This window comes from Scyliorhinus torazame, chromosome 13, assembly GCF_047496885.1.
Source record: "Scyliorhinus torazame isolate Kashiwa2021f chromosome 13, sScyTor2.1, whole genome shotgun sequence".
In the NCBI taxonomy this organism is placed as follows: domain Eukaryota; kingdom Metazoa; phylum Chordata; class Chondrichthyes; order Carcharhiniformes; family Scyliorhinidae; genus Scyliorhinus; species Scyliorhinus torazame.
In genome coordinates, this window is record NC_092719.1 from 80,934,461 (window position 1) to 80,949,240 (window position 14,780).

A 14,780-nucleotide genomic window follows, 5' to 3' on the forward strand; every position below is an offset into this window, starting at 1 on the left:
AGTGTGAGGAGTGAGGAGTTTGAGGGGAGTGCGGAGTGTGAGGAGTTGTGGAGTTTGAGGGGAGTGCGGAGTGTGGAGTTTGAAGGGAGTGCGGAGTGTGAGGAGTTGTGGAGTTTGAGGGGAGTGCGGAGTGTGAAGGGAGTGCGGAGTGTGAGGAGTTGGGGAGTTCGGAGTGTGAGGAGTTGTGGAGTTTGAGGGGAGTGCGGAGTGTGAGGAGTTGTGGAGTTTGAGGGGAGTGCGGAGTTTGAGGGGAGTGCGGAGTGCGGAGTTTGAGGGGAGTGCGGAGTTTGAGGGGAGTGCGGAGTGTGGAGTTTGAGGGGAGTGCGGAGTTTGAGGGGAGTGAGGTGTCTGAGGAGCAGGGGGAGGGGAAGAACTCAATTTCCCAGAGGGCGCCGCGCATGCGCCCTCCGGCCCCGGCGTTCAAGATGGCGGCAGCGTGCGGACTGAATGCGGCTCCATTTAAATAGGAGAAGCCGGCGGAGCAGCAGAGGAGGGTGCGAGAGAGTGGATGGAAAGCACTGACCGCCTCTGCTGAGAAATATATTAGTTATATATATTTTATCGGCCCGGCTTTTCTCTCTTCCCCCCGCGGTTTGTTGGCGGCGGTGGCCCGCCCGCCCCGAGCCAGATGATGAAGATTAAGCACAACCAGACACGCACCTACGATGGCGAGGGCTACAAGAAGCGGGCGGCGTGTCTCTGCTTCAAGACCGAGTGTGAGGAGGAGGTGAGCGTTTCCCGCCTTGTTGAGTCGCTTCACCGGCCGTTTGAGGTGGGGGTGGACCCCGTCCGCCACTCTTCTCCACCCCCCCCTTCCCTCTGAGCCGCTCGGTGGTTCCCCCTTTACCCGACCCCCTCTTGTTTACTTCCTCCATTCCCACCCTCTCCCTTCCCCATCCCTTCCTTCCCCAGTCACTCTCCAATTCAGCCTGGTAGCCAGCCATTTGCTTAAAGAGCGTCTTTAATACAAAGTACAGAAGCCAACCCGTTCTCCTCTGGCCTGCCTCTGATCTCTCGCTCTTTTCTCACACTTGTTACAAGCAATTTAAGTTAGACTTGGATCTTTAGTCTTCAGCAGCATCTCTTCTCTCTCCCCCACCACTGAATGGTACTTTTTGATGCCTCTCTCTGCTCCTCCCCTGCCCTATTCTGACAGCCTGTTGCCCTCTGAACAATGGGTTCCTACTGATAGACCCGCCAGTCACTGGAGCTGAGGATTCTCTTGTTGTAAATTGACTACGTCTGGTTAAATGGTTCATAGAACATCCAGAGACTAGTCTGTTATTCATGTGTGAAAAGATCTTCAGGTTGGAGGATAGTGCACTCGTTATTTTTTAGTAAATTTCTTTTGGGAAGCAGCATCCGAGCGACGTTGCTGTCTTGAGTGGCATCCGACGTGTACCGTGTGTATAAGCGCTCCAAGTGGCTGCCATCGATAATGTTGGTTTGTCAGAAAGCATCGGCGACAGTAACGTGTGTGAAGCTATTATAATAGGCAAGTTGATTCTCCTAACTGCGTCATTTAAAGAGAACTGCCACGGTCAGGTTATTTCACCGCAGGTGCTTCTTGGATACTGGGGTAGGAGCAAGGAACAAATAATCATTTTTCTTCGCCCGCCCAATGAAAGTAGTATGATTGAAAATGAGACGAAAGGAGACTTGTCAGTTTGTGTGTCTCTGATCTTTGAGACACCTAGAAAATGAGAAATCTCCTTCTTGCGAATACTGACTCTGGTACTTATCAAGATTTCGCACCATTGGATTCCAGTCTTAGCTGGTACCAAGCCTTTAACTTGGCTGGGAGTGCTGGACTTGGACTTCAGAAGCTAGGTGATTGATTTCCCCATTGATGTCAGCAGATTAAATCTGTCTTGAGGTCGACATTCGGGGAAGGTGACAGTTTGTGAAGTAAAACTATATCAATGTGAACTTTACTTGGAAATAATCATACATGGCATTTCTTGTGTTCTGTGCATGTCGTCATGTTTTCTAAACAATTATGGTTCGTTATTGATAGCTGGTTGTTAATTGAAGCTTATTGAGCACATGATCCAAGTAATCACTTTGCCTTATTTTTGAATGTCAAAAGGCAGTAACTGTGGGTAGCGCACTTTTGAGTGCAAGAGTTCATGTTAAAGCATTATTGGTAAGTTACGCAGTGACCCTTGTGGCTGGCTCATTTATCTTGGCAGGGGGTTGGGTGGGATCTGGCTCCCATATGGTTTTGAGGTGTTGTGCCTAAAGTCAATGTGTCAGCTTCAAAACCGTTGGATACATATTTCCCCTGGAGGTGCATATATGTTGGAGACTGAGGTGCCTGCAAACGTGTGAGCAGTTGGACTCTGAAGAATTGCTGGAAAGAGTCACTGCTGTTTTACATGAATGGCAGCACCTAGTGGTGTGTATTTTATGCATGGGTGTTCGAGGAGTACAAAGTGTATTGTCTGTTTAGTAAAACTTCCTGTCAGTTGACCTCGTTGCCATCAGGTTAGTTTAATCATGTAAAGTTATGAAGTTTCACAATGTTTGCTCTGTAATAGTAAAATATAAGATTTTGGGACATGTTCCTTGGGCATTTTATAAATCATAGAATCATAGAAGTTTACAGCATGGAAACAGGCCCTTCTGCCCAACCAGTCCATGCCGCCCAGTTTTTACCATTAAGCTAGTCCCAGTTGCCCGCACTTGGCCCATAACCCATAAAATGGTGTATAAACCTTTAGTTGTGACTCACCCAGGAAAGCTTCTAGCTCTTCTGAAGGAGTAATATTGAAGCTGGAATTAAGGAGATATGGAAACATGGATTATTACTGTAATAAACAGATTCCTGTAAAACACAGCTTTTAAAAAAATATTTTATTAAGGTATTTGAAAACTTTTATAACAGTAACATAAACAATGACATCAACATGGTCAAATAAACATCCCCCCCCCCCCCCCCCCCCCCAAACCCAACTCTCTCTCTCGCACCTCAGCCATACAACAACAATCCCCCCCCCCCCTTTTGGAATACTGCATCTGCTATCATTTTAATTTTCCCTGAAAAAGTCGACAAATGGCTGCCACCTCCGGGAGAACCCTAACATTGACCCTCTTAAGGCAAACTTTATTTTCTTGAGACTGAGAAACCAGCCATGTCACTAATCCAGGTCTCTACACTCGGTCGGTGGGGGGGCGGGCTTCGAGTCTTTCGCCCCCTGAACTCCCGGATCTTCTGACACTCCAAAGATCGCTACCTCCCGACTCGGCACCACCCGTGATTTTAGTACCGTGGACATTGCCTTAGCAAAATCCTGCCAAAACCCTCTAAGCTTCGGGCATGCCCAAAACATGTGGACATGATTTGCTGGGCTTCCCGTGCACCTCGTACACCTATCCTCAACCCCGAAGAACTTACTCATCCTGGCCACTGTCATGTGTGCCCGGTGGACTACCGGCTAAGCCTGGCGCATGATGAGGAGGTATTAACCCTGCTTGGGGCATCCGCCCAAAGACCAGCCTCTATCTCTCCTCCTAGCTCGTCCTCCCACTTGCCCTTAAGCTCCTCCACCGGAGATTCCTCCGCCTCCGAAAGCTCCTGGTAAATATCCGATACCTTCCCCTCTTCCACCCAGGTACTGGAAACTACTCTCCTGTATCCCCCGAGGCGGCAGCAGCGGAAAGGCCGGCACCTGTTTTCTCAGGAAGTCTCGCACCTGCAAATACCTAAAACCATTCCCTGCTGGCAATTTTAATTTATCCTCCAAAGCTTTCAAACTGGGAAAGCTCCCATCTATAAATAGATCCCCCATCCTTCCAATTCCTGCCCTCTCCCAACTCAAACTTCTTACAGAATTCCACCGGGTGGCCGTCAGGCTCCAGGGCCTTGCCCGACTGCATGCCCTCCAGCCCCTTGATTATTTCCTCAAATTCAATTGGGGCTCCCAGCCCCTCCACCAGGTCCTCCTCCACCCTCTGGAACCTCAACTGATCCAGAAATTGCCTCATCCCCTCCACCCCCGCCAGGGGTTCCGACTCATATAATTTACTGTAAATGTCCTGAAACACCTCGTTCACCCCCGCTGGTTCCAGAACAGTATTCCCGTCTCTACTCTTTACTTTATTTATCTCCCTGGCCGCCTCTCTTTTCCTGAGCTGGTGCGCCAACATTAGAACATAGAACGATACAGCGCAGTACAGACCCTTCGGCCCACGATGTTGCACCGACATGGGAAGTCAAAAAACAAAAGCCATCTAACCTACACTATGCCATTATCATCCATATGCTTATCCAATAAACTTTTAAATGCCCTTTATGTTGGCAAGTTCACTACTGTTGCAGGGAGGGCATTCCATGGCCTCACCACTCTTTGCGTAAAGAACCTACCTCTGACCTCTGTCTTATATCTATTACCCCTCAGTTTAAAGCTATGTCCCCTCGTGCCAGCCATTTCCATCCGCGGGAGAAGGCTCTCACTGTCCACCCTATCTAACCCCCTGATCATTTTGTATGCCTCTATTAAGTCTCCTCTTAACCTTCTTCTCTCCAACGAAAACAACCTCAAGTCCATCAGCCTTTCCTCATAAGATTTTCCCTCCATACCAGGCAACATCCTGGTAACTCTCCTCTGCACCCGCTCCAAAGCTTCCACGTCCTTCCTATAATGCGTTGACCAGAACAGTACGCAATACTCCAAATGCGGCCGTACCAGAGTTTTGTACAGCTGCAACATGACCTCATGACTCCGGAACTCAATCCCTCTACCAATAAAGGCCAACACTCCATAGGCCTTCTTCACAACCCTATCAACCTGGGTGGCAACTTTCAGGGATCTATGTACGTGGACACCTAGATCCCTCTGCTCATCCACACTTCCAAGAACTTTACCATTAGCCAAATATTCCGCATTCCTGTTATTCCTTCCAAAGTGAATCACCTCACACTTCTCTACATTAAACTCCATTTACCACCTCTCAGCCCAGCTCTGCAGCTTATCTATGTCCCTCTGTAACCTGCTACATCCTTCCGCACTGTCGACAACACCACCGACTTTAGTGCCGTCTGCAAATTTACTCACCCACCCTTCTGCGCCCTCCCCTAGGTCATAGATAAAAATGACAAACAGCAACCGCCCCAGAACAGATCCTTGTGGTACGCCACTTGTAACTGAACTCTATTCTGAACATTTCCCATCAACCACCACCCTCTGTCTTCTTTCAGCTAGCCAATTTCTGATCCACATCTCTAAATCACCCTCAATCCCCAGCCTCCGTATTTTCTGCAATAGCCTACCGTGGGGAACCTTATCAAACGCTTTACTGAAATCCATATACACCACATCAACTGCTCTACCCTCGTCTACCTGTTCAGTCACCTTCTCAAAGAACTCTATAAGGTTTGTGAGGCATGACCTACCCTTCACAAAGCCATGCTGACTATCCCTAATCATATTATTCCTATCTAGATGATTATAAATCTTGTCTCTTATAATCCCCTCCAAGATTTTACCCACAACAGACGTGAGGCTCACCGGTCTATAGTTGCCGGGGTTGTCTCTACTCCCCTTCTTGAACAAAGGGACCACATTTGCTATCCTCCAGTCCTCTGGCACTATTCCTGTAGCCAATGATGACATAAAAATCAAAGCCAAAGGCCCAGCAATCTCTTCCCTGGCTTCCCAGAGAATCCTAGGATAAATCCCATCAGGCCCTGGGGACTTATCTATTTTCAGCCTGTCCAGAATTGCCAACACCTCTTCCCTACGTACCTCAATGCCATCTATTCTAATAGCCTGGGTCTCAGCGTTCTCCTCCACAACATTATCTTTTTCCTGAGTGAATACTGACGAAAAATATTCATTTAGTATCTCGCCTATCTCTTCAGACTCCACACACAACTTCCCATCCCTGTCCTTGACTGGCCCTACTCTTACCCTAGTCATTCTTTTATTCCTGACATACCTATAGAAAGCTTTTGGGTTTTCCTTGATCCTACCTGCCAAATACTTCTCATGTCCCCTCCTTGCTCGTCTTAGCTCGCCTTTTCCCGTACTCGTAGATGCCCACCCCCTCCTCCTTGCCCTTCCCAACTGTTATACTGCTTTCCCTGTGGTCAACAGCCCAAACTTCACCTGTAACCTCCGCGGCTCCCTCAGTAGCCCCCGCGTCCGGGGCCTCCGAGTATCCCCTGTCCACCTGGAGTATCCCCTCCACTAATTTATCCCACTCAGCCCGTTCCACCTTTTCTCTGTGGGCCCGTATGGAGATTAATTCCCCTCTGATCGCAGGTGAGAGTGATGCCCACTGTGGTTGATAAGCCAGTGGAAAATCAGACAACTGATGTTGAAGGACGAATATCCTGGGATTTTTCCGGATTGTGCAGTAACAAGGTCGCAAAGTCACAGGTTAAGATGAGGAGAAATCAAAGAGTGAAGATGATGTTGAAGTGCAATTATCATAAACGATTTTTGATCAGATGGTTGAACAAGAACAGGTGGAGGATGAGGCGGATATTTTTAGTTCGGGAAAATTGGCTGAGTTACAACAGAAAGATAAAGGAATAAAACGCATGTATCAGGAAGCAAATACGGAAGGGGGATCTGAGTGTATACCAGAGTGTTATTACCGTGAAAGTGATGTCTTGATAAGAAAATGGAGACCTTTACATATGCAGGTGGATGAAAAGTGGGCAGAAGTTCATCAAGTAGTATTGCCGGTAGGGTATAGAAAGGAGGTGTTGTGAGTTGCACATGAGGTACCAGTGCGACGTCATTTGGGAATAAGGAAAACTCAAGCTAAAATACAAAAACATTTTTATTGGCCTGGACTACATAAAGATGTAGTTAAATTTTGTCAATCATGTCACACATGTCAAGTGATAGGGAAACCTCCAGCAGCAATAAAACAAGCGCCTTTAATACCCATTCCAGCATTTGAGGAACCTTTTTTACAAGGGTCCTAATTGATGGCGTAGGACCGTTTCTGAAAACGAAAAGTGGGAATCAATGTCTTTTGACGATAATGGATGTGTCTCCTAGGTTTCCAGAGGCCATTCCTGTACGTAATATTACAGCTAAAAAGATTGTGGAGGAGTTACTTAAATTCTATACTCGATATGGACTACCCACAGAAATAGAATCTGATCAAGGATCAAATTTTACCTCTAGGTTATTCAAAGAAGTTATGGATAGCTTGTGAATAAAACAATTCAAATCAACTGCATACCATCCAGAATCGCAGGGAGAGTTAGAAAGGTGGCATCAGACATTAAAGACAATGTTGAGGGCTTATTGTCAAGATTATCCAGAGGATTGGGATAAAGGAATTCCATTTGTACTGTTTGCAATTACGGATGCACCTGATGAGTCAACCAAATTTAGTCCTTTTGAACTAATTTTTGGTCATGAGGTAAGAGGACCACTTAAATTGATGAAGTAAAAATTGGTGAGTGAGAAATCGAAAATTTCATTATTGGATTACGTGTCAAATTTTAGGGAACGATTAAATAGAGCAGGTGAATTGGCGAGACAACATTTAAAAGTTGCACAAAATGTGGTGAAATGGGTCGCGGACAAGAAATCCAAAGTTCGTAGTTTTGCCAGTGGAGATAAAGTTTTAGTGTTGTTACCAGTGGTAGGTGAGCCTTTAAAAGTTAGATTTTGTGGACCTTATCAGATTGAAAGGAAAGTAAGTGAGGTGAATTATGTGGTAAAAACACCAGATAGAAGGAAGACTCACTGAGTGTGTCATGTGAATATGCTTAAAAGGTACTTTGAAAGGGAAGGAGAGAAAAAGGAGGCGGTTTTAATGATTCTAACTCAAAGTGACGAAGCAAATCCAGATGACTGTGAATTTGACATACCTCAAGTTAAATTGGGAAAACGAGATTGTTCTTTAAAAATTAGGATAAATTGTTGAGTTACCTTCCAGGGAAAAAACAAACTGACCTGAAAGAGTTATTGATATCACATGGGCATGTTTGTGGAAATAAATTGGGAAGTACTAAAATGGCTATACATGATGTAGATGTGGGAAATGCTGTTCCAATCAAACAACATCCATATAGACTTAACCCTTTACAATTGGCACAGGTTAACAAAGAGATTGAGAGTATGCTTAAAAATGGCATTATTGAAGTGGGTTGCAGCCAATGGAGCTCACCCATAGTGATGGTACCTAAACCAGACGGTACCCAACGGTTGTGTGTGGACTATAGAAAGGTTAATGTAGTTACAAGAACGGACTCTTATCCTATCCCACCTTTTGGAGGATTGCATTGAGAAAGTGGGACAATCCGCTTTTATTTCCAAACAGGATTTACTTAGTGGTTACTGGCAGGTACCTTTTATCCAAAAGGGCGAAGGAAATTTCAGCTTTTGTAACTCCAGATGGTATATACAATTCAAAGTTATGCCATCTGGCATGAAAAATACCCCAGCCGCATTTCAACTGTTAACTAACAAAGTTGTTTCAGGATTACCCAATTGTGCGGTATATATCGACGATCTGGTAATTTTCAGCCAGACATGGAAAGAACATTTAAAACATCTGATGGAGTTATTCGATCGCCTTCAGGAGGTGGGTATGGTGGTAAACCTGGCCAAAAATGAATTTTGAAAAGCCCAAATCACTTTCCTTGGCCATACAATCGGACAGGATCGAATGGTCACACGGCATGTGAAACCCAACAGTTATTGAGGAGTTTCCGATACACTCAAGACGAAGGGAAATGATGCGATTTCTTGGCATGAGTGGATTTGATCAAGCATTTGTGCAAGGGTTTTGTTCCATGATTGCTCCACTGACGGACTTGCTCAAGAAGCGTAACAAATTCCAGTGGACAGCGGAGTTTCAACAGGCATTTGACGGCCTGAAAGCTGTGATAACCAATGCTCCTGTGTTGGAGAATTACAAGGGACGATGATCAGATTGAACTGAAGTATCTGACTTTAAAGAGAAATGCCGAGGCATAGAGAAATGGATGGATTGTGCAGAGACCTTCTTGTTCAAAGAGACTGTCAATCGAGAAGGATTTCAGTTGGAGGAAGAAGAACGAAAATGGACTATATTATTATATCTGATTGCGTGTGTTGCTTTTTGAAATGAAAAAGTACATTTACTGTGTGCATTTCTTAAAGGATAGTGAAAAATGAAACCATCTTGAAGTTGATGGTTTATTTTTTTTTCTTGGGGGGGGGGGGGGGGGGGGGGGGGTGGCGTCCTTCTCCCTGACCAACTTCTCAAACATCTTTGCCAAGTATTTTAAGAAATGGGTGTTTAAGAAATGTGTGTTTATCAGTGATGTCAGAGTGGGTGAAGCTGGGCTGTCTGTCAGCTTTTTTACTTTTGTTTTAGGCTGTTTGCTGCAGGGTGTGTTTAGTTTTGTTTTCCGTGTTGGAGCTGAAGCCAGACAGCAGGTGTACTGTTGATCTCTCTGCCATGAAAAGACTATCTCTTGATCATTTGGTGAATTCAGAATTATAAATGTTTTCAGTAGTGAATGTAAATCTAATGTGCTTCTGGTAAAAGTTGTTTTAAGTCTTTGGATGTTAAAAGGAAAGCTTAAAGGATTACTTAGTGTTGTATTTTTGGGGGGTTGTATTTGAATTAATGGTTGCTAAGATGTTCACTGTATATTTCAAAAAGGTTACCTTGAGTTCATAGAATAAACATTGTTTTGCTTTTAAAAATACTTTTCCATTTCTGTTATACAACACTGTAGAGTGGGCCGTGTGCTCCCCATCCCACAATCTATTAAAAGTTGTGGGTCAGATGAACTCCAGACACACTTTGGGGTTCTCTAACCCTGGCCCATAACAAATAACACCAAAACTGTACACCAACCCATTCTTTCTCAAAGTCGGTCGCCTCCCCTGGTGTATTGAAATCTTCTTTGTTCTTGAACGTGACCCATAGTTTTGCTGGGTACAGCATCCCGAATCGAACTTTGCTCCTAAAAATTGCCACCTTTGCCTTGTTAAAGCCCGTTCGACACTTGGCCAAGTCGGCCCCAATGTCCTGGTAATATGCATGCGGGGTGACCCTCCCAGCTACAGTCTCGCATGGACTTCGCCCACCTCAGAATCCGCTCCTTCTCCAAGTACTTGTGCAATGGAATGATTACCACTGGTGGTTGATCCTCGGCTTCTGCCGCAGCAACTGGCAGGCCCAATCCACCTCCTGGGGCTTTTCGAAGATCCTCCTCCCTGACCAGCTTCCCAAACATCTTTGCCAAGTATTCAGTGGCGCTCATACCTTCGACTCCCTCCGACAGTCCAACTATCAGTCACCTGGATCAATTCTCCTGGTCGTCCACCCTGGCCTCAACTTTGTGTGCCTCCTCCTCCAAAATTGATATGGAGATGCTGGCGTTGGACTGGGGTGAGCACAGTGAGAAGTCTTACAGCACCAGGTTAAAGTCCAAGAGGTTAGACCTGTTGGACTTTAACCTGGTGTTGTAAGACTTTTCACTGTCTTCCAACATTGTTATCTCTGCTTCCAGAGACATGATCTTGTCGCTGTAAGAAGAGAGCTAGCGTTTTGAGTCTCGATGACTTAATGTTGCCTGTGTCTTCACTCAGCACCCCTGTGTTCATGGAGCTACACCAATCAACGGCGCAAGTTTAAAAATTCTCAGGAGGGGTTCAGGTGTGAGGTGCTCTGGAGGGTGATCGCCTCCACCTCGTGTGCGAGGTTGGGGCTGAGACAGCTGAAGGTGGTATATAGAGCACACCTTACAAGGGCGAGGATGAGCCTGCTCTTTGAGTGGGTAGAAGATGTGTGTGAACGTTGCGGGGGGGAGGGGGGGTGCAAACCTCATTCATATGTTTTGGTCCTGTCCAAAGCTGGAGGATTACTGGAAGAAGGTTTTTAGGGTTATCTCTAAAGTGGTGCACATGAAATTCGACCCGGACGGCCATATTCAGGGTGTCGGACCAGCCGGGGTTGGAAAAAGGGTGCAGAGGCAGATGTAGCCTTCGCCTCATGGATCGCACAAAGGCGGATCCTGTTAGGGTGGAGAGGTGTCCACCCTGTGCGCTGGTGTGGCAGGAGAACTGCTGGAATTCTTGACTCTTGAGAAGGTCAAATTTGAACTGAGGGGAAGGATGGAGGGGATCTACAATTCATGGGCGTTATTCATTATGCACTTTCGAGAATTGGATTACATCGAACGTTAGTGGGGCTGGGAGGGTTGGGTGGAGAAGGACTGTATGTGTTCATAGTGACTACGGGTGATTCCTGATTACTTTTTGTCATTTTTTTTTTATGTTAACATGCGGATTAATATTTGGGGGGTTTGGTGGGAGGATGGGATCGTTGTTATTGATATGGGGATTAACATTGCATTTGTTACTGATTGTTGTTTATCGTTGGGTGTATTGTTCATTGTTGGGTGTAAATTTGGGAAAAAATGTGAAAAAGGAGAATAAAAATATTTTTTAATAAGTTTAAAATTCTCATTTTTGATTTCAAATCTCTGTGGACTCTTCTCACCCCACCTCTTGTCTCCTCCAACCCCACAATCCTTTGTGCTCATCAAGTTGTGGTGTTAAGGATCCTCAATTTTAATTATTCCACCATTAGTGCTTGTCTTCAGCCACCGTCCGCCTCCTTCCTCAACTCAAAAAGTTTCTAATTTTGTTTTATTGCACTGTCAAGCGTCTTGCTCAGAAGTACTATGTAAATAAATTGCAGTTGACGTAAATATATCTGCAGCCATATTTCCAGCTAAATTAAAATCCACCAAGTGTCCATTTTTGTTGAGAGCCAGATTCAAAGTTATAACATTGGGAAAAGATGGCAAATTAATAACAAATAAGCCAACCTAATTCCACTGCCGAACACCATCACTGCATGAAAATCACGATTTGTCACACTGATGCCACTCAAATTTCTTTCCCAGAACATCAAAACTGGAGCTCTATCTCCCATTGGCTTTTAAAAGCTATGCACAATTGTGACTTGATCATTTCTTTTTTTTAAAATTTAAAATACCCAATTATTTATTTTTTTTCCAATTAAGGGGCAATTTAGTGTGGCCAATCCACTTAACCTGCACATCTTTGGGTTGTGGGGGTGAAACCCACGCAGACATGGGGAGAATATGCAAACTCCACACGGACAGTGACCCAGGGCCGGGATTCGAACCTGGGTCCTCAGCGCCGCAGTCCCAGTTCTACCCACTGTGCCACATGCCGCCCTGACTTGATCATTTCTTGTTCACTTATCTATTCTACATCAGCTCCAAAGTACCCTATTATGCACCTTTTTCCTTCTCGCTTTGCATCAGTAGAAGATGCCGGAGACAAAACATGGAATTGCTGCTTCTCACGCCGGCATATTTTGATGCAAAATGATCCAGCCAAGTGCCAGAATAAAGGGCCTGGAATGCAAAACCAACCAATGCTCACTAGAAATTGAAGTTGATTACTTAAACTATCTGGAAGAAAGATAGCAATCTGTTAACTGCAACACCCTGTATTAGATTTCAATGACAAATAAAACATTGGATTACTGCAGGCCATTAAGACATAACCAACAGTCTACGTTTTTCCAGAAAACTTGACTAAATTCAATATTACTAAAGCAAGAGAACTGCAGTGTTTCTCAAGGGCATGTATTTATGCAGGTGACTCTAATAGCAGCGTTTGGCTACCTCAAATAAAAACAACATGCTAATAGGCCAGAATTTACTGTTTGTTACACTTGCCCTTGCCTGTTTAATTTCCATCAGCTCTTGTCCAGCAAGTTACTGTTGATGAGCTATTTAAACAGTGCAGGACCCTTTACAGGATATCTGGCACCTGTGCAAGTAGGCCAAGCAATTGTGACTCCCCTTTAATTAGATCAAAGAATTGGAAAAAACTGAACCAAGTCAACATGAAAATAAGGCATGTAATGGTTAATCAAGTACAGAAAGCAAAATGATGAAGGAAAGAGAAAGTGAAAATATTTACACTTCAAGCTTCAACAATTGTGAGCAAAAGAACAAGATTCCACATTTGTTTAAAAAAAAAGCAAGTGTTGGAGGTTTTCTGGCAGTAATTACAACATAAATGTTTGTGGTTTCTATCGTGCAAGTATAGGAGAACTTCGCAATGTTCAATAGATTTGAGTGGGGAATCCGAAAGCAAGTAGCCTATAGAGAGGCAGACCTTCGACTACAACTTCCGGTTTTTCATGCTGATTTCGCCTGAATTTGCTGTCCATTTGGTGCATACAAGCAAGCTGTTAGTCTCATTGTCCACTGCAGCAGGGTCACCATCATGCCCAAGGACATCCTGGCTTGGTGCATCTGGGGAGAGTGGGCCTGAGCACTGGCCCTGCTCTGCTAAAGCTAAAAAATATTCCAAGAGTGCATTCTGGCCTCTGGTGAGCAGAGGGCAGAAGGCAAGCTGAAAGAACCATCTTATTGCACAAACAGCAATATACAGCAAATCACAACTCCATCTTGGATTTACCACTCATTAATCCGATATCATGCTATACCCACTGTGATAGCCCTCATGGAGAATCACTTCTTCCCATGAGGCTCGTGGAGTAAAAGCTCCCATGGTAACGGGTGGCGGCAACAGAGTTTTGTGGAGTCAGAAACATTAGCTCTCCTCTCCACCGATTCTGTCAGACCTGCTGAGATTGTCCAATATTTTCTGTTTTCGTTTCAGATTCCAGCATCTGCAGTAATTTGCAGAGTTTTGTATGACCAGTTTACAAAAATGTAGAATGTGGGCCAGGAATGTGTTGGAATTGTTAAGTCTAGCGATTAACAAAGGAATGAAGGTTTCAGCTGCAGCAAAGTGGAGGTAGGGGTAAAGTGGGGTGACATATTTGAGATTGTAATGTGTGGTCTTCTCATCATGGTAGGAATATGATGTTGGAAGCTCATCTCTGTCAAATATGACAAAATATTTTATATAGCACTTTTCAAGAGCACTGGACACCTCTTGTGCTCTACAGTCATTGAACTAGTTTTGAAATGCAGTTACTGTTGTAGGCAAAGTGGCAATAATTTGTGCACAGTAAGCTCCCACAAAGAAGCCCGAATAATGTGTTTTTTGTGTTGATTCAGGGATAATATATGCCAGGTCACTGGAAGTAACTCCTCTGCTCTTTGAAATATTGCCATGGGACCTTTCGCATCCACCTGAGCTGGCAAATGAGGTCTCGGCATCTCATCCAAAAGAATTGGAATTTTTCATATCATACTCGTAATTTTGACAGTGTAGCGCGCTCTCTACTGCAAATGGAATGTTGGCTTTTAAGTTTCTTGTGCTGAACACAACTGATGCTGATGTGTCAGTAATACAACACCAAGGTTTCGAGCTGTCTGATTCAGTCTTGAACAATTGCCAAGGAAAGGGATGGAGCTGGAGCTAGAGTTATGGAGTTTAGAGCAGGAACCAACTTTCTGTTTTTAATTGGAGGAAATTTCTGCTTATTCAGTACTAAATGTTGGTGAAGCAGTTTGATTTGAACAAAAAAAAAGTACAGCACAGGAACAGGCCCTTCGGCCCTCCAAGCCTGTGCCGACCATGCTGCCCGCCTAAACTAAAATCTTCTACATTTCCGGGGTCCGTATCCCTCTATTCCCATCCTATTCATGTATTTGTCAAGATGCCCCTTAAATGTCACTATCATCCCTACTTCCACCACCTCCTCCGGCAGTGTAAAAAAATTTTTTTTTTAAACTTGCCTCGTACATCGACTCTAAATCTATGCCCTCTAGTAATTGACCCCTCTACCCTGGGAAAAAGTCTCTGACTATCCACCCTATCTATGCCCCTCATAATTATGTAGACCTC

The 14,780-nt window shown here is 44.7% G+C and overlaps 1 protein-coding gene across 1 annotated transcript in view; it reads left to right on the top strand.

Moving 5' to 3' along the window:
- The first annotated feature begins 400 nt into the window (after positions 1-400).
- LOC140388146 (diphosphoinositol polyphosphate phosphohydrolase 3-beta-like) overlaps positions 401-14,780 on the top strand; it is a 91,329-nt gene continuing 76,949 nt past the window's right edge. The window contains exon 1 of the mRNA XM_072471865.1: positions 401-727. Within this exon, the coding sequence (XP_072327966.1) occupies positions 629-727 (99 nt within the window). The 5' untranslated portion in view covers positions 401-628. The remainder of the gene's footprint in view (positions 728-14,780) is intronic.